The 20,298-nt window shown below is 46.4% G+C and overlaps 1 protein-coding gene and 1 long non-coding RNA gene across 9 annotated transcripts in view; one reads left to right on the top strand and one right to left on the bottom strand.

Moving 5' to 3' along the window:
* The window catches only part of LOC135366884 (adenylate cyclase type 5-like), a 109,380-nt gene that overhangs the window by 69,105 nt on the left and 19,977 nt on the right, over positions 1-20,298 (top strand). For all 6 annotated transcript variants that reach the window (XM_064599848.1, XM_064599849.1, XM_064599846.1 and 3 more), the window contains one exon: positions 18,858-19,500. In XM_064599848.1, coding sequence (XP_064455918.1) covers positions 18,858-19,500 — 643 coding nt within the window. The remainder of the gene's footprint in view (positions 1-18,857; positions 19,501-20,298) is intronic.
* LOC135366886 (uncharacterized) overlaps positions 1-20,298 on the bottom strand; it is a 211,484-nt gene that overhangs the window by 179,431 nt on the left and 11,755 nt on the right. The window lies entirely within an intron of this gene.

The following is a 20,298-nucleotide window of genomic DNA, read 5'->3' as shown; positions in this document are numbered from 1 at the left end:
TGGCAACATTGCATCAGTTTCTATTGTTTTCCGAAAAGTGGAGTTCCATGCACGCGCGGTTGAATGGTGTGGATCCTACACGCCTGGATTAGCTGCCGTGTATCGGCGCACTTTACTTACCAGGAAGCGGAAGAAAGTCTCTCCCTGAATGGGCAGAAGTAGAAGAAAGCGGGAAAAAGCTAAATCTGAAAAGTTATGACTCAAAAAAGTTAAGTTAAGAAGTTACAAAATTAAAAAGTGAAAGGCTAATGCTGCGCGTACCTGGGCTCTTGCAAACAGCCAACACTACAAGAAAAAATAAACCAGGAGCTTTCCGTGTGACGTTGAATTCAGATTGTCTTTCACATCACATCCGGAGAAAATGTCTCAAAATCCGGATAAAATGGTGTGGATAAAAAAAAAATCCACCGGATAAAATCCATATGGATTCAATCCAAACAACCCTGGCGAGGCGGCCATTTGAGATGATTTTGCTTGGCTATGCTGGAACGTTTATGTCTTCAAGCTAGCGCGCAAAGGCGGGACATTATGATGTCATTGATGTAATGATGTAATTGATGTAATGATGTAATAAACCAGCGCCAAGGTCGTGCTGAAGACTCGGAGGTGGTGGGTTCGAATTTACCACCGGCTGTGTTGTCTGAAGTTTTCCCTCGGTTTTCCGAAGTCTTTCCAGACGAATGTCGGCAGTTTCCCCTGAAGTCGGCCCACGACGCATACTAAGCCCCCCTGTGCGCCACTCCTTCCTGCTGTCCTCTCTCCGTCTGTCCCCATCTGTACGCTACTCATAGCCACAGTTACTTCGCGGCACTAACAATAAATTTAAAAAAACATAAGTGAGCCTTACATCACCGGACAGCCGTGGGAATTAGAGTCCAGCTGACGTTCACAAAAATCTCCTGACGCACTATAGATTCCGCGTAGTGTACCAGTGTTCCTACAGGAGGACGATGTATCTAGGCAATTCCTTCCATGCGACTAGCACACTACGAAGCGCCATCTGCAGTGCGCCTAAGTGCGCCTCCGGGAGTAGTGCGAGCCACGCAGGAGATTACATGAGCTGATGAGGGTTCGTTTTGCTCGGCGTAGCCGTGGATTAATATTTCACGTAATCACATACGACGTTGTCTGACGTTACGTAACGCTCCATTTATTTGTTTCCTCTGTAGGAACATTCGGTATTGCTTCTGCACGTCTCGTCGCATCTTCGGCGGTCGTCGCCGACGCTGTGTACGTCGAGTTAATGTAGTACTTGTATTATATACTCTTGCTGAGCCGTTCTCGTATCATTTTAAAGACTTCCGTTCGCCCCACATGCTATGGGCTATAGTACATTATTGATTGTTTCTTGCGAAGAACGCAGAGGCTCCGGAACGCTCGATGTTTTCCCGTCCAACCCATAATGTCGTAGGTAATTTTAATGGCGAAGAATTTTAGTTCCTTCCCTGCGGGACGAGAACGTATCCGCTGTTGTAATTCGAGTCTCCTTTTTTGTATTATTTATTCACATTCAATGTTATTCAACGCAGGATTTTGGCAAACAAGGAGGTAACTGGAACCCGAAAGAGTTGTTCATGGCTTTGCTCAAGTAGTCGCATAATTAACGAATGAATGAATGAATATAAAAACAATATCTGACCCGTCACATGCTGAAAGGACGTTTAGCTGTAGCGACGTGAAATCCTCGCGAAACACGAAACCCTCTTTCATTTATCAAAGTCTATCGGGGGCCACTATGCGCGGTGTATTCGCTATACGATGCCTTGCAAACGCGCAATTAATTTTAACCGCATTGCAGCCATAAACGGTGCAGCACGACTTTCGGCTCAAGCGCCTGTCGTGACGTACTGAGGTCCCTGTGACGTAGCATCGGCACGGGGAGCTGCTATATATGCTGGCTAGATAATACGAGCCATATTTATGAGACATATATAAATTTGAGAGACGTTTCATCTTGATTTTCATCAAGAAGGTTCAAGATGAATTCAAGATGATTCTAGATGACTTTTGGGATGTTTCTTCTTTCCTCACTCAATGTTCGTATCTTGCGGACGTGGCGCGACGCTGCTTGCGGGGGACCCTCCACGTCACGGAATGACGTCAGCATCGCTCGGTGTCTGGAACGAGTTGAGCGGTTCCTTGATGGCGTGCACAGCAAAGATATCGCGCGCCCTCTCTCTCTTTAGGTCAGCTAGTATCGTCATTCTTATATGCGGGAACACGTATTTAAAGGGGTTTACTGCATCGTACGCTATCGCATCTGAGTACGTAAGGGATAATAGTGAGTTTTATAACGTACGCCACCGCCTTTAACGCGCGCAAGGGATAGCGTGGCGGTTCTGCGCAGCGCGCAAAGCTCTGCTTGTGTCTTGCGCGTGCGCAGGACCGCCAACGCTATACCTTACGTACGCAAAGGCGATAACGTACGATATACTAAAACTTGCCTGTGTTTGTTGTTCTGCCCACGCGCAAAACATAGACAAAGCTTCGCGCAGTGCGGGGACGAGCGTGCGGGTACGCTCGCGTACCGTACGCGTACCGTACGCGTACGCGCGGGTCGCCTTTGCGTACGCAAAGGATAGCGTACGATGCATTAAAAACTCACTTCTGTCTGATGTGCAGCACGCCGTGACAACAACAAAAAAAAAAAAGAAAGAAAGAACGAGGAATCCATTGAGGAGGCCCTTTCACTGCTCTGCAACTTTCTCTTTCCACAAGGTTTGACGACTATCACAACCATTGTCTATGTGGTCTAGGCATGTCTGCGTATTGCCGCCCACTCCTCCTAATGGGCTCAATCCTATCGGTGCTTTGGATAAAGAACAACAACAACGTGAGTGTCCTGCAGAACGTCCACAAACCACTAACTTAATAATAATGGTAGACAATAAAATCGATCAGAACGAAGGAGGTAACGTATCCAGTTAGCGGGGAACAAAGTCGGCTGCAGCAAATGCATCATACTCCGGGACCTGGTTATCTTAACAATGTCGCAACGAGCGCACATTATTTATTAGCCATAGTGCACCCGGAGCTTCCGCTCTCTATCTTCCATGCAGCCGCAATCCCCCTAAGGCACCGAGTTATTCGTGGCATACGCCAGCGGAACGCGAGGAACGCTATTGGGAATATATACCGAACTACCGCACGGAGACCCGAAACCCAATTATCGAAAGACAATGGGAAAGTATAGTAAGCGGACGTATCGTATTAAGAAGTGATAAGATGGAAACAATTTAGCAGAAGTGTAGCGGGACATTACACGGGCACATAAAGGGCCCATTTACGGGGAAACTTAATGCCTGTGGGAGTAATGGGACTTTTGTGCAGCATGAAGCGCGCTTGATTGAAGAGGCATGTACGCTTACCGTGCTGTGCCCAAGAACGCTTGAATGAATGTTTCGGTGTTTTTTTGTGTGTGTGTATGTGTGTTAGCGCCGCGAAGCAAACTGTGGCTATGAACAGCGTACTGATGTGGGAGAGAGAGGACAGCAAGGAAGGAGTGGGGGACAGGGGGGTTAGTATGCGTCCTGAACTGACGTTTCGGTATGTGGTCGTTGCATGCTTTACTGTGGATCTATGGAAGATATTCTTGTTCCCATCATCCCCTATTGTTTGTTTTTTTCGCCAACATCAACATTGTTCCCATCGTCGCCATCATCACCTGTGAAGGAGGGAACGTGACATTTCAGGCACTGGTACGCATTTTCAACGCAAGAGAGATGCAAGGAGGAATGGCTTGCAGTTAGGTGACGAACGAATATGAATATCTTTCTATGCAAAAGTATGCATTTCGAATAACCGTGTTCAGCACCACATGTTTACCTAACTGCAATGATTTGTCCTCCCAGACGACATGCTCAACGTCTCACGCTTGCGAAAAAAGCAATCCGTCTCGGCATGGGCCAACGGAGTATGTGTTTCAGTAACCATGTCAAACAACAACAACAAAAAAAAGGAAAAAAAAAAGAAGAAAAACACGCTGCGGCAAAGTCTGCAATCAACGAGATTTATCTGTAAGGATCTTTTGACAGGTATCGCAAAAAAGTTTATTCAATTTCAATTGAAAGAAATATCATTTCTTGAACGGAACTCCGAAACTTCCCAAGTCAATATAAGATCTTCATTTTGTTTTGTTGCCAGAAACAGAAAGCGTATGTCACATTTAGGCCCCAACCCCCCATTACTACACACGTTTCCTACTTCCCATGGTAATCGGTGCAAAAAAAAAATGCAGAAGCAAGTAAAATAAAAAATAACTTGCAGAAACCGTGTTTCGAGGCACGCAAGCTGTCGGCCGCTCTTAGTTCTGCGTTTCGAAGCTGCGCGTCGAGAGAGAGGGTAACGTGAGCCTTCCCGCTGAGTTTCCTTCTCGCTGCTGCTGCGAACAGTACCAAAGTTAAACTCTTCCGTTATTTGAAGCAAGAGTGAGAATCAGACAGGACGAGGAGAGCCACCGGTTTCTTCCGACGCTTCTTGCATTAACTTGAACAGAATAAAGCGAGGATAAATACAAATAGGTAATAGCCAACTGCCAGAATACCCAAAGTCCATCCTACAAAAAGAAAATAAAAAAAAGCAAGAAAAATATTCCTTCAGAAAGCCAGTCTCCTGCCACCGAAGTACATTCCTGCTGATTGCTTTGTTCCTGCTCCTATTTGCTTATTTTACAATACTACTTATTCTCCTCAATGTACGTATCCTTTTATTTTATTTATTTTTATTTTCGCACTAAACGCAGATAAACTCGGTATATATATATATATATATATATATATATATATATATCGCTCGGTATATGTGCTGCTAACCCAGGCAGCACATCTTGGCCAAATATTGCCAAGGTTGGACCAAGATTGGACCAATTTTGTGCCATTATTGCCCAATGTTAGTCCAAATGTTAGTCCAATATTAGACCAAGATTGGACCAATATTGGGCCAGTATTGCCAATGTTAGTCCAATATTGGACCAATATTGGGTCAGTATTGCCAATGCTGGTCCAATATTGGCCAAATCGTTGTGCAGCTTACGAAAATATCACAGATGCCGCTAACAGCATGTCAACGCAAGCCCTTCGCGTCGGCATGCCATTGAGCTCTCGTAATATAGACCCTCATCTGTGGGTCAATCTTTCTTTGTACAACGGGCGGATCCATGATTTTCGAGTGACAGCGCCGTACCCGTACGCGCCTGCCACCACACCCTGCACTTATTATCCCCTCTGTATGAGTGAAAACAAAGGAAGGGGTCGAGTGAAATGCCACATTATTTTTCTCACTTGTTCCCTCTAACTGCTTCCACGAACGAAAACTTATCGAGTGGCTTTCTCCAAAAGCAAGTTTCGCTCGGCTTGCCAGCTGACTAGTTAGTCATATGCTCATCGAAAGTGCAAGAAAGGTTGACGCTCGTGTTAAAAGATTTACGGTGCACAGATGAGGAATCGCATGATAACTGCTATTATGGCATCCAAGCTGCAATAAAATCCGATATAAACGCTGTAAACGATCGTTGCACGCGAATTCGCTAGTTTTATATTTTTGTTTTTACTAGCGGAAATGTGGTGTGGGTTGTCGACTATTTCGGTAAGCAGTAAAAATCTGCTACTAATTAGTTTATGTACGCGTACAGCAGTAAAAAATTTGCTCCGCTCCGCGACGTTTCGAAGAGAACATTAATAAGTGTGCGGCGGATGTTCGACAAAAGTAGTTTTCTTTCGCGGATAACGTCTTTCGCGAAATTATATTTTTGCTTCTTCCTCCTATCAAAGTTCGTTCTGCAGCAATTAAATTGTACAGTCCGCGATTACGAGGAGCATCCGCTTTATTTCCTCACAGGTCCTCCCAGAAACACCGCATGAACTTTAATGCAGCACATAGTTGCCAGATTCAAATTTGCAGCACTTCCGTATCAGTTTTCTTCCGTTGACGACGCTGAGGGCCTTGAAGTCAGGTCTCACATCAGATATGCCTGACGCGAACCCATGCTTTTTTTTTAGTGGATTGGATGGATAACGGATTGTGTTGGATGAAAGCAAAAAGAAATTGAGGTAGTGGTGGCTGCTACTCCAGCGCCGTGCTACCAGTTAATGAACTTGTTTGCGTTCGCCTCACACTACTATCTAGATAAGCCTGTTACAAAATAATTGCGTAGCCTGTCCCCATTCATATGCAGAAGCTTATCCTCTTATCACTCGGCATAATTCCCGTCTGACTTAAGCTGTATGCCCAGTGTATTTCACAATAACGAGACCTATAGTAGCAGACGGTATACGATATGCCGATCACCTGATTCTAATGAAGTAATCGACATCACGTTGCTGATCTTTGATTTTGACAGCTTTCTTCATGGCATCAGTTTGCGTTGAGTGCTTCCCATGAACCAAATGCTTCCATTTGACGCTGATCACTTGACGTATGAAAACACGGTTACGACAACAAAAACAACAACAAAACCCTGAAGCAGTCATGGGGACAGGCCAAAAGTATCGATGAGTTACGGTTACTGCTTTCAGAAAGTAACTAGATACAGCTAAGGTTATGTAACTAATTTACTACACAGCTACTTTACAGTTCGTTTGCATACAAGCCGTGACAGACAACCGTACGTGCACGGGCAAACAATGTTTGATTTTCAAACACGCACGGCATTCTTAACTTAAGAATGCCGTGCAATTCAGATGATACAATGCAACTCAATCAGATGATATTTAAGAAACTGAAGTATCGTTTGAACGAGTTGCATTTCAACAACGAATAGCCTTAGGCCCAGCTCGGTTTTCGACTTCGATTTCGGGACAACCACCCATCGTGCTCACTCCACACGCTCATCCTATTTTATCATCACCTCTATACCAGCTAGATATAGTTGTGACGATGCCCACGACTGCGAAGCCAACGACGGTACACAGCTTACAACATCACCCCAAATACCGCCACATATACCGAAAGACTGCTTTCTTACTCAGGAGCAACCGATTACATAGATGCCCCTCTCATCGTTCTCTGGGACATCTCTTTCAGGGGCGCGTTTTGTGTCCTTCCTCTGCTTCTTTTGTTCCGCACTGCTTTCCCACCGTTTCCTGTCGAGAATCCGAGGACCTGTGTACGGTGTTTCCGTTCGGCTTCGCTGGTCGCATTTTCTCGCTCGAATAAGCACGATGTGCTTTCGATTTTCGCAGCCATTGAGATGGATGGAAGTGCATGCAGCAAACACCTAGGCGGCGCGATGTAATGTAAGTGCCTCCGTGTTTGGGTTCCAAGGAGTAGAAGGAGTTGGAAAGCTGTGCAAACCAGGCATGTGAGAGCCACAACGTTAAGCCAGTGCGGTATAGCCTTGCAGTGCATTAGAATACTATACGCCACGGTAGTTCGTCTCGGCCCTGGGGAGAGGGTAAAATATCCCTTATTTGGGAGAGGGACCATGGGGCCGCTCCACCGGCAATAGGGGAGAGGGGGAAGCTGTGGAGCTGCGCAGAGACACTTCCATTCCAGGCACTTGGGGGTGCGCAAGCCACACCCAAGTACTTTTCTTCTGCGTCCGTATAACATTATGCGTGGATACACACTATTAATATTATATATTATTAGTATTAATATTTTCCTAACGCCTTTTAAGGTCAGCAGTGTAGTGCTGTAAACGTCACCTAAATCAAGGACAACAATAACATACGTGACGACGGTGACGTGAGGGGTTTCACCTTAGCGCCGTTACAGCATGAACCACACCATCACTTATTCCCTCAGGAGGCCAAGGGTTTTCGATAAAATCGTCTATGCCGAACTGAGGGGGGAATAAATGGTGAAATGGAGCATGTGCAATCTCCAGCGCAATTATTCGTGTCATCGCAGAGAGAGCCCCACATCTGTATTGTTTACGAGTGGAGAGCGACCCACATCTTAATGTCGCGCTATACCTCGCTCGCACTCATCCCGTGAGCTGGCAATATCGGGACATAGAGACGCGCCCCAACAACACCGGATATCCTCTGGATGTACGAATAACGTCCCAACGAATTCGCACGTCCGATGTACATCTGAATGATATCCATCGGACGTACGAATCCGTTATGACGTTATTTATACATCCAGAGGATATTCGGTGTTGTTGGAGGTTTGTCGTCCGTAAAGATTCGGTGTCATGACGACCTCGAGGAACGACAAGGCCGGCATAGAAAGCTGCAAAAGGAGTATTCTTAATTTTTGTGCTGTTTCCTTCATTCAATCAGGCACGGAACGTCGTGTGCTTGCAACGAACATTCGTACGCATACTTCCAGAGTCGTATTGGAGGAGCGAAAGCGCTCTCAGATTGGTACTCGGCCAGAGTGCAGCCCGCTGAGTGAGAATTTAATTCATCGTTCTGTCATTCTTAATCCTTGTACCATGGAATTTGATCTTGGTGCTGCATTTTTTAGCATTTGAGTCAATAGATTTAGTCTCTGTGCTATTCATTTTAATCCAATTTTGACACTGTTTAATCCAATACTCTGTAAACTGTTAGTAGAACATCCTGTGAGTTTTCACATCTCAATATTGCAGTGAAGTACCGTTAATTTTGTGACTACTAGCGTTGGATTAAAATCAGTGACTTAAAGACAGTTGGATTAAAATCAGTGTCACGTAGGTGAAATTCAGTGACAGAAAGATAAAAAAATGGTAGCGCAGAGATTAAATTTCATGGTACAAGGGTAAAAAATTACAGAATGAGGATTGAGTTCTACGGAATAACGATTAAAAACTACGCCACGAAGATTAATTTTGCTTGCAACAACAGGTAAATTCATGATGGTGACTGGGGAAATTGCAAAATCAATAAAGCATACGGCAAAAGGATTAATTACGTCGGGACGGCCTGTAGATACTCCTCACCACTTGAACTATATGTTCTGACTACATATATGCATCGCGCTCTTTTTGGCGTTTTTATATTTTGTCTACTGAGTAATCAATAGAATTGAGAAAATCGATAAATGAATAAGGGCAACTTTTTTCGCCTCTCGTTTTCTCCCCTTTTATTGACATCAGTGCTGCATGAACAGCGCAAATTGCGGTAGAGCACCGGGATGGTTGCCGCAACAGAAAGGTTCATTATTTATTCAACCTACACCCCCTGTGTACTTTTATAGCGTTTCTGCTATTCTTTATAGGCTGTATAGCGAACACAATAGATCGCATTTATCGCATTCGACGGATGTGCTTGTAATCCGGATACTACGTGCGTTCCATTGCAGCATTGAGCTTCGGAGACACTCTCGAGAAGATTGAAACACTTAACGAGCTTGTAAAGTTGTCCATACGGGCTGACTCGAGCATGTTTCCTGGGATCGTAAAAGCAAGACAAAGAGCGGAATTGTTCTCTGAGAAGTCCTAAAGCTTTGTTTTACTTCCGGACATTAGCACGTTTTATGTACCAGTAGCGTGCCTGCTATAGGTGTTTAATGGCAGCGGAAAACAGGACGCGCGAAATTCGGGTGACAGTCGCGTTCGTATAGAGGGCGCAGTTTCACCGTGCAAGAAAAGAAAGAAAGGTCGCGAAATAAGCGCACGTGATGCTTGTTTGTTTGTCTGCAAGATAAAAAAAAGGAGATGGTGTTTGTTTTTCTGTGAGCACACATCCTTGTGTGCGAAATGTGTGGGATTACAGGAGATAAAGTACGGCATCGGGGAAGTTAGAGGCTTCTATTTCTTCTGCTCCGTAGAAAATGGACGGCGCACGCCGAAAGTGTCGACAGTGATGTATAATGTCTAGATTTGTTTCAGTACATTGTGTGAAAAAATAATAATAATAGAAGAATAAATAAATAAAGCACATTCATATACATTGTCAGAAAGCCTGGGAGGTGGTGGGTTCGAATCCCACCAATGGATGTGCTGTCTGAGGTTTCGCCTCGGTTTTCCGGCACGTTCCCCCTGAAGTCGGCCCAGGACGCATACTAAGTCCCCTGACCCCTACTCCTTCCTTCTGTCCTCTCTCCATCTTTCCACGTCTTTACGCCGCTCGTAGCCACAGTTGCTTCAGGGCGCTAGCACGGCATAATATATATGTATATATAGGTACTAACAAAATATGAGGCAGACAACGAAGATGTAGGAAGTAGAAAAAGGGGGAGTTATTTATTTACTAGTGGAAGGTTAAGGGGGAAGTCAACGTTGCGGCGGAAGCTCCGCCTTCGTCAGGAAGGCGGACGAAGGCGGAGCTTCCGCTGCAACGTTGACTTCCCCCTTAACTTTCCACTAGTAAATAAATAACTCCCCCTTTTTCTCTCCCCCTTTTTTCTTTCAAAAAATGAGACACAAGAAAGCGACACGCTCACGAGACGGCTCGTTTTCACTGCAGCTCTGGTACAACAACCGCCTCCGATTGCAATTACGCTCTTATAAATCGTGCGCCATCGAATAGATTGCGCTTTTATGCAAGCTCTCCTGAAGAACAGCACGCTCTTGTTTCTCTTGAAATGCCCCCGACAACGCGTTTATCTCCTGTGTCGGCGCGTCTTTCGCCCAGTCGTTTCGGCGAAGGGCATATCGACACGGATATAACTTGTGACGTGATACGAGAATGTGTTTGCACAAAAACTGGGAAGCACACTCGTGCTTGTTCACGACAGTGTTTAGGATATGAATTGCAACTTTATTCGACCTTGTTTTATTTCATGTAATTATGGTGTTTTAATTCATTTCTTCGTATTGATTGTTTGTGTGGTGCACCATTAGGGAGGCCCCTCTGGCCGTTCATGGGCACCAGAAAAATAGAAATCAATCAGTCAATCAACAAATTGTTCATCAGAGGTAAACGAAGAGCGATGCTACACAAAATGCGAACACAGAAATATGAGCAAGAAAAACAACATCAGAAGAGCCGTCGCAAGACTTCCTTTAGTATTTTGCTTTGTTTTCGCTACTATTTTATTGCAAACATTGGTACCATTCCATTTTTTTTTTCCATTTAGTAATACCGAATTTTCGAAGTGACTTCTCTTTCCCTCTGCCAAAGTTATCGCGACACATGTCACATGTAAATTCTAACCGGGTGGAAGGGGGATTGGGAGCAGCTACAGCGTACAAGGTGTCTTCGATGTTCAGGACCTCACAACATCGCTTTATTCTACGTGCGATACACCCGATACTTGCTCACAATACACTGCGCAGACTAGATTTAGCAAACGCCTTGCACGGAGATTCGCAAGCTTCATGCATCGTACAGCTTCCGTCAAAGTTAATAATAACACCGGGGGGGGGGGGGAATGTGGTCTCGTCCCCGAGCGCGATTTTAGCAGCCCTTGGGGGCCATGAGGAAACTTTAATTGAACAAAATTATTCCGTTAGTTTAATGCAAGGATTTTGTTCACTTAATATTACCCCAGTGCCCCCTCCCCGGGGTGGCTAATGTCACGCTCGTAAATGAGATGTTACGTTGTTGTTACATGAGATGACGTGTTATTATTAAGTTTGACAGGAGCTGTACAGGTCGGGACAAAAGTTTACCCTAGCGGCCGGCGGAAGCGGGAGAGTTCACTGCGTCGGAGGAGTGGAAGCTTGCGCTGTTAGCGACACACAGTGGTAGTTCCGGTATCGCTTGGGTGTGTCTGGGAAGTGGAAGTTTCCGTTGTGCGTCGCTAACAGCGCACCCTTCCACCCCTCCGACACAGTAAACCCATCCGCTTCCGCCAGCCGCTAGTGTGTCGCACCGAAGAAAAAGTACGTCGCTCCCGCATTCCTTAAACTTTTTGGCCCAACCTTTGCATGTCCACGAAGGAACGATGCCTGAAAGGCTCATGCAGAGAACAGAAGGTCCAGACGGTGCATTACCGAACCTCGCGAGGCGAGCATGTGCGCGAGACAGCTTGAATACGCTCGAAAATCTCCCGCTGAGATGCAACAAACAAACCGACAGAGCGTATACACCTTTGTTTATATAAAGCCGCCCCTGCGATTGACACTAGCCCGTGGGGCTCTCACCGGAGGGCGCGGTAGACGCCTGGGCCCGGATCTGACCAATTAGTCCCCGCGGACCTGCGCATGGGGGATTGGCCGCCTGCAGAAGATGTTGGTTCGCCGGGCTCCATCCGGGTGCTAAGCCAACAACACACGCATACAGTGTTACACCCGGGGAATGAGTGTGTCGGATTCTATTAGTGGGTTCAGTCAGGTGTGAGCTGTAATTTCGGCCTTTCGTGGACCCTATACGGTCTCGCCTCTTTTGTCTGTTGGAGGTCTCACGCAGATAAACAGTGCCGAGAAAGATATTAAACCAGATGGGCACACGTGCGTGTGTGGTTATTTGGTTTCTTTTGTACCATTGCATTAACGGGCGATTATTATTATTATTCGGGTTGGACGCCAGACTGGTGTGAGTGCCAGACAAGGCAAAAGCAAGCAATTCTTTCTGGAGCGCTAAGCTCTCAGAGCTCTGTGTTTCACTCAAAGCGGGTAGTATACCACGGCCAGCTATTACGGCCTTGCAGAACACTCTCGTTACAAGAAAGAGAGAGAGAGAGAACTTCGACGCTTACCGCTGTCAAGATCTGCAGGGGAGGACTTTTTTTTTTTTTTTCACGTCTACACTATAAGAGGAAAAGAGCAATTTTTGTCCTCTTGGGGACTACAGTCCGGTGCTTTTCTCTGTGTTTAACTACCAGAAGATAACATTGTTTTTGGAACGTTTGATTCATCTTTTATTCTTTTTTTTTCTTTTTTTCTTTCAGATCATACTTGCGTTTAACAGACTGACTTCCATACTTCAACGTGTTAAGAATGCATAGAAAAAAAAGCGCCTGAGATGCAGTTCTTAGGTTCAACATGACTATAGATGCATTGCAACAATCATCAGCCCCTCTCGGGGCTCAATGCATGGCAGCTTATACTAAATTTAGGGACATCTAGCAGTGCTGGGGAGTGGATTTGAGGGTGAAAATCTAAAACGGGGAGTATTGTAATTGCAATCTGACGGACTAGAAGCTGCAATTACACTCCAATTTACTCCTCTTTTTTACATATATATATAGAATATGGTGTTTGGAGTTCGGGGAAAAAAAAGAAGAAGATTGGATGAAAAACTGATTGTGTTCTTCATTCATTAGTGCCGCACACCTGGGTTTCATTTAGAACACGCTACTACGCAGGAGCTGTTTTAAACCTGACTGTGTTTAGCCCTTATTACAAATGCGGCCTAAATGTAGAGAGAGAGGACAGAATCGGGGAGATTACTTTTCGAGCTGTCGCGAGCGGAAAATTGAGGGATGTTTATGCAAAGCCATTTACCGCTGCCGGAGTGGAATTAAACTTTGTGTAATAAACTTTTTTCTCTTCTGTCACGTAAAAAGGCGGTGAGGGGGATGTGTTTAATGCTGATTAAAAAAAAAGAGTAAAAGAAAGAAGAGAATGGTTAGCCATGATGTAGGCTTGCTATTCCCAAAAGCAAAACAAACAGGAAGATGAAGCAGCATAGACAGAAAATTAAGAAGAAATACAGGAAAAGACTGTTCCTTCACTAATCGTTGTGCAGCCAGTCATATAGCAGGTGTGAGAGATCGCCCAAGAGCTTAGCTTCCTGAAGGAATCGTGTCAGCGCAGACGTGGCCTCAGCGTGCTCGGTAGGGCCAAGTAGCACCGCCAGGGAAAGCTCTCTGTAGCCTAGATGAGCGAGACGGCACCGGACACTGGATCGGTGACCCTCGTATCGCTGGCAGGTAAGGGGTATGTGTTGCGCGTGAGGCACACGTGGGGCAGGAGGAGTGGAGTTCATGCCACATTCAGCCGCAGCAGATGAAGCGACAAACTCCTCGATGCGCGGGATGCGGCCACATACAGCATGAGGCATTAGCGGGTAAATGGATTTAAGGAAGGTATTGGTGCGTATAACTTCTTGCTGAAAGAGCTGCGTGCAGTTGACAATGAAGCAATGGATTTTCAGTTAGCACATAAGGGGCGTAAGGGGAAGGAGAGTTGGCTGCTCACTGTCGTGGGCGTGCCGAGCGAGAGCGTCAGCACGATCGTTCCCAAGAAGTCCGACATGGCTCGGAATCCATTGGAATACCACGCCGTATCCCAGGGTTACAAGTTCGGAGTGCAGGGCGATGATCGTGGTGTAGGTGTCACTGATGACTGCAGCAGAGTAAGAGGCCAGCGCACCCAGAGCCACTTTACTGTCGGTGAGGATCGTCCAGGCCCTGGGCGCCAACGAGGGAACGTGTCTCAAAGCGGCCAGTAGTGCGAATGCCTCGGCCTCGGCAGATGACATAAGAGGGGCGACCCAACTATCGAGACTGGAGCATTAGTGTATACTTGGGTTCGATGCTGGTGGTGGCTGTGGATGTGGTGCACGGTCAGTTGGCAAGCCACAACTGCTGGCACAGCATTCTTTTTTCCTAATACCCGGAATGGACGGTCGTACAGCAAGGTAGTGAAGTGTCCACACGGGTGGCGCATAGGATGTCCGGGCCATAGCTGAAGGGATGATGCACCGCAAACGAAGAATAGCTTGACCGAATGCAGATGCGGGATAGCGTCGAGCAATGTCACAGAGGTAATGAGCCGAATAGCAGGCAAGATAACGCGTGTACGCGTGCAAGGCAACACTATCGCGAAGAATAAGCACCGATGGTTCCCGTGCCTCCATCAAAACTGAGAAGGCTTCCCTAGTCTTCGGCAGTGCCAAAAAAAATTTAGGCGGAGGCTTCTGGCCTGAATATTTAGCAGCTACCGCTCGTGAGTGCTGGAGGTCCATACAGGACAGGTATGCAGGGCTATAGCGCATAGTGCCGAGCAGCAGGGAACAATGCATACGACGGAGGTCAGTACAGGACGGGCCCCAGGTGGATCCACAGAGGTGCCGGGGCACATTACTGTAGACGCGGGCGCTAGCACAGAGAGATATTTGATCTGTCGCGACCATGTCAGTCCCTTATCAATGATGATGCCGAGGTAGCGAGAGTGCGAGACGTAGTTCAGTCTAGAGCCGGCTACCAGCAGGGGGTATTTGCGGAAAGAGCAGCGCCAGCGTGAATGTCATAGCTACTGTCTTAGCCGGTGAGACAGGCAACCCACGGTCAACAAGATAGGCCGCAATAAGATGCAGTGCATGTTGCAGACGACACCGGATGGCATCAAGGCGCGTTGCACAAGTCCAGATGCAAATGTTATCAGCAGAGATCGTAATATGGGTATGCTTGGGCAGAAGAGAAGGGAGGTATGCCAGGATGACATTAAACAGGAGCGGGCTGAGGACGCCTCCCTGTGGAACCCCACGATGCACAGAGTAGTTGGCGCTGTCACCCTCTTCTGTGCGTACAAACAGAGACCTGTCGGAGAGGAAGGCTTGCAATCAGGCAAGGGTACAACCGCCCACACCACCTTCTTGAAGCGATGCAACCTGCGCATTGCGGAGAACACCGTCGTATGCTTTCGCCACATCAAGGAACACAGCGGCCGTTAAGAGCCCATCGGATTTTGCTTGCTGGACAGAGGAGACGAGATCAGTGATATTGACAGTTTCAGACCGCGGCTGCCGGAAGCCAGTCGTAGCCTCAGGAAAGAATCGGGGGCTCCCAAAATACCAGTTCAGTCGTGCGGGTACCATGCGTTACATAGAAAGGCCGGAACCAATAGTAACGTAGACACTTTCGTTCATCATCATTTCTCCATCCTGTATTGTTGTTGTTGAAATTGTTGCCTCTTATTCTCCCTAAAACGGATGCCAGCAACTTACTTTTTGTATTCCTTGTTAGCACCGCGAAGGAACTGTGGCGATAAGCGGCGTACGGGCGTGGACAGATGGAGGGAGGACAGGGGGTTAGTAATGCGTCCTGGGCAGACTTCAGTGTGCACTGTGCGGACATTCGTCTGAAGTCCGCCGGAAAACCGGTGGGAAAAACCGCGGACAGCACAGCCTGCCAGTGGAAAGCGCTTATCTTAACCACTGTGTCACGGGAGCTGGTGTACGCATAAGTGTTCCGCGGCACACTTTGTGAAACGGCACGACGTCTACGTTTACACATTGCCCTGATTTGCCCCTTATCCGTGTTGCCTTTTTTGATAAGGTAAATGTTTGGCCATGTTCCGAGGCAGCATGTCCGCGCATTATGCTTCGCTTAGATGTTGTACGCGAACGGAAGGAAGCGTTTTGCAGGGATGACGTTCCTGACGAAACGAAAAGAACGAGACAGGGGAAAGGAGGAGAAAGGGATGGGGTATATCGTTTCTGATGTCCTTTAACTCACGGCAGTAAGAAGGTGAGGGAATAGTTAATAAAGATCAGCATCGTCGTCATCATCGTCGTCGTCGTCATCATCGTCGTCATCGTCGTCATCATCATCATTATCATCGTCATCATTATTATTAGAGGTTTATCCAGGCCCTTACCAAAACCGACTCGGGGCTAGAATTCAGATCGAGCTAAACCCGAGAAATGTTCGGGCAACACAGAGGCGAAATAAATACAATACAATACTGAATTTAAAAATGCCCTTTGTAAAAAAAACTGCCTTTTTGAAGCGGTTGCATTACAACCGCGTGCTTACAAAACCATTATTTCAACTTTGCTTTACTAAATTACCTGCAAATGTAATTAGGTGGTTACGTATATCAAAGATAAACCCGGAGGCAATTATAATCACAGTTGCTGAGTTATTTGTAATAAATTACAAGGCAGGTCTGGTAAGGCCAGCGCCAAATTCACCTCGCAATTTTCTCTCTCTACCTCACATTAGCCATCGCACAACAAAAGCAACTTGTACTCACATTAGTCATCGCCTTGTAAAAAATTGTTTGTTTTGAATATATACCTTATTTACTAGGGCAAACATAAGCGAACGTGCCACAATATTTTCCAAACAGCGTCCTTCATTGCAAGACGGTGTCAAAACACATATATTGCGTAATCTCACACAAACAAATAACACAAATACATAAACACACACACACATAAACATATTGCACCCATTAAAGATATTGCACAGCACATATTGCACACCCATAAACACAAGACACATATCCTGCGTGTATTGCGTGAGGGTGTTGTGATGTTTTAGAGTAGCTCCGTCGAGACTTGCAGGAGGGCGATGCAAATTCGCATTAGCTACTGATCCCACGCTAATTGTGTGAATGCGTGTTTCGAGTAGAGCGTAAGAAATACTGCGAAACTCCAGGAACTCGGAAGCAAGGTACATCCGTCATAGTCATGCCACGTCTCCATGGTCCACGTGAAGTGCAGGAGATTTGCATAATGCTTTATCGTGCAGAAAAGCTCGGGAGAATTAGGTCTCTCGTTTATGCAGTACGGCTCTTTTGAAACAAGTCTCGGTGGTGAGCGTAGTGGATATGTGAATTTTTATGACTGTTGCCCCGCGTTATGCAGTGCATGCGCTCCCTACATACAGGGTCTCCCAGCTAAATGCGAACAGATTTTTTTGAAAATATATATTGCACCTTTTTCGAGATGAAGTCAGTTGCAATGTAGTATATGCTGACGGGCACTTCTTAAGAGGGCACCAGCAAACTCCTTAGGCAATGTCCTAATTAACTTTCAATAATTCACTTTTTAATTATAAAAGCTACGAAGTTGTCCCATTGAGAACATCTGGTCCCTTTGGTCACCTGTTACCGCAACCGTTTTCAGAACAGATCGTCCGCAAAAAATTCGTGAAGGAACACCATTTTTTGCTTTATTTGGAGACACGTATTTCCTTCATCCCCAATGTGAGAGGGTGAACGAGCGCACTATCGCCTTTTGCGTCCTGGAAACAGATTAGTGAGTTCTAGTATACTGTTGATAAGGTTATCGTGCCTATCGGAACCAATCGCAGCCCTACGTGACTCAGAATCTTATCCACTGATTGGTTCCGGTTGACACGGTTCGACGCAAGTCATGCTATCAACGGTCTGCTAGAACTCTCTATTAAAAGAACACGGAAAATGCAACCCAAGATGAGGGCTGTTCCGAGAGGGTCACCCGATACACTTGTTGTTGTTGTTGTTTTCTTTCCGCAAATTAAAGCTCATCTTCGGCGCATGCGGGGGCACAGTGCTCCTTCACCCTCTCACATTGGCGGTGAAGGAAATACGTGTCTCCGAAGATGCCCAATGAACAAAATAAAGCAAAAAAATTGTGTTCCTTCACGATTTTTTTGCGGACGATCTATCGAACGGATTTTTGTTCTGAAAACGGCTGCGGTATCAGGTGACCAAAGCGACCAGATGTTCTCATTGCGACAACTTAGTAGCTTTTATAATTAAAAAGTTAATTATCGAGAGCTAATTAGGACATTGCCTTAGGAGTTTGCTGGTGATATATATATATTTCAAACCCCTGTTCGCCTTTAGCGGGGACACCCTGTATATGAGCTGGGCAATACTGATTGCATAGCAAGAGTGTGACCACTGACGCTCAAATTAAGGCGCATTATTCTGATTTGACCTATTGGAGCTGATACGGTATGTCTGTAAAAACACCCACGTTCAACTATACGTATTTTTGCAACGCATCACCCATTCGCAGCGTGAGTTTGTGGGACTCCGGTGGTCGTCCATGTCACACTACGGCCGTACATCACATCAACTTGGACAGTTCACGCATGTCTCCGCGGAGGTTGGGAGGACCTCGGAAGACGTTTCGGTGAAATAAGAATACGATGTTCCTGCCTTGTACAATTGAATGTCTACGTTCTTTCATTAGTAGGTATACACGAGCCATGTACTCCAGGGCTCCAAGCGAACACTATGACTCGGTAGACCTTGTACGCTTGTTCTCGCCTCGTTCTTGTGATTTACCGCAGTGCTTGTCATCGGAGGACAATGAAAGAGTGTAGGGTGAAAGGGGTGTTAGATGAAACCAAATAAAGCGAACGAACTCTTTCTCTTGCAGCCCACACGTGGCGTGGACAAAGATGGCAGTGGTGACCGGCACTGCGGACACGGGAGACACGGCCAAGGACACATCATGGGATATGACAGAGGTGAAGACGACGGAGACCAAGATGGACTGCTGTACGGCCTGCTATTATTTCTGCTGGTACCAACATTTTCACCGCAACGATATCGATGCCCTCTACCAGCGGTACTTCCTCCACTTGAACCGGCGAAGTCTAACCGCCCTCCTGGGTGTCATGGCGGCCGTCTGTGCCACCGCATGTATTGTGGACTTGGCGCTGTGCCAGAGGACACCACCCGTGGTTCGTGCGGCCGTGTTTGGCGCGTTGCTCGTCTTCTACCTTGTGCTGGTGTACGTGAGCCTGCAGACGTTCTTCAAACAACTCCACTTGTTGGTCACCAGTTATCTGGTTTTGGTGTCCTTCGTGGCGACTGTGCTTCTGTTGGGTGTGCTTGATCCGACTGTGAAGGAACGGGCCGTGGTGTCTGACCTGTGGTGCGCACTGTTTCTGGTGTACGTGTCTTACACGCTGGTGCCCGTGCGCATGCAAGAGAGCATTGTGGCGGGTGTTTTACTGGCTGGAACGTACCTTGGTTGTCATATGGCGCTGCAAAAAGAATCGCTCCATTGGAAGGAGGTAAATGTGTCTTCTATCATGGTAGTTCCGTTGTGATGCCCTATATAATGCTACAATGCGTAAGCTTGAGTCTTGGCAATCTGCAGCGCTCATACATTATACAATATTGCACGACGACGCTAGCACGCAAAGTGTCCTGTTACGACGTCGTTTGGCTATACATGTAACAATCGACGTTGGGCTAGTTGGTGTACATGTGTGTTTTTTGTGCGCATTCTACCATGTCGGGTAGAGAAGGTCAGGGAAAAACCTGTTTTTTTTTTTTTTTAAGGAAGAGAACGACAGCCCACTGGATTATTGTTTTCGGGCTTTATGCGTACCTTGCTTTTCTCTCGGCATACGACATGGCCGCAGAGTTCACAACGGACATTCGACAACCGTCATCGTCATCATTTAACGCGCAGCTGCGCTGCCTTCTTTCTGAGACCCACGAAGCATTTCGAATACGCCAATATTGCCGTCGTACAGGTGTCCACCACGTGCCTGACATTTTATGTTACCGTTGAAACGTGATACCTTTTCTAAGGATACCCGTTAGATGCAGTAGAAGTACTCGTAGGTCTTCATTAGAGTCTTCATCTATTCACCTACTCAGCCCCTGTTTAAAAAAGGGTCAAGAAAAGCTTAAGAGAAAACGAAAAGAAAACGAAGGAACCTATGCCACTGGGCTCTTGCAGTAGTTTATGGCCTAATTGGGGTTTTCAGCCTTTTTTTCTTTATGCCGTCCTACATGCTCAAAGCTATTTGCCGGGTATATTTCTCAATTATTGCCCGGTACATATTTTTGCGTTCGCACTC

Source organism: Ornithodoros turicata, chromosome 8 (genome assembly GCF_037126465.1).
Source record: "Ornithodoros turicata isolate Travis chromosome 8, ASM3712646v1, whole genome shotgun sequence".
Taxonomy (NCBI): Eukaryota; Metazoa; Arthropoda; class Arachnida; order Ixodida; family Argasidae; genus Ornithodoros; species Ornithodoros turicata.
This window is presented reverse-complemented; position numbering and strand designations above follow the sequence as displayed.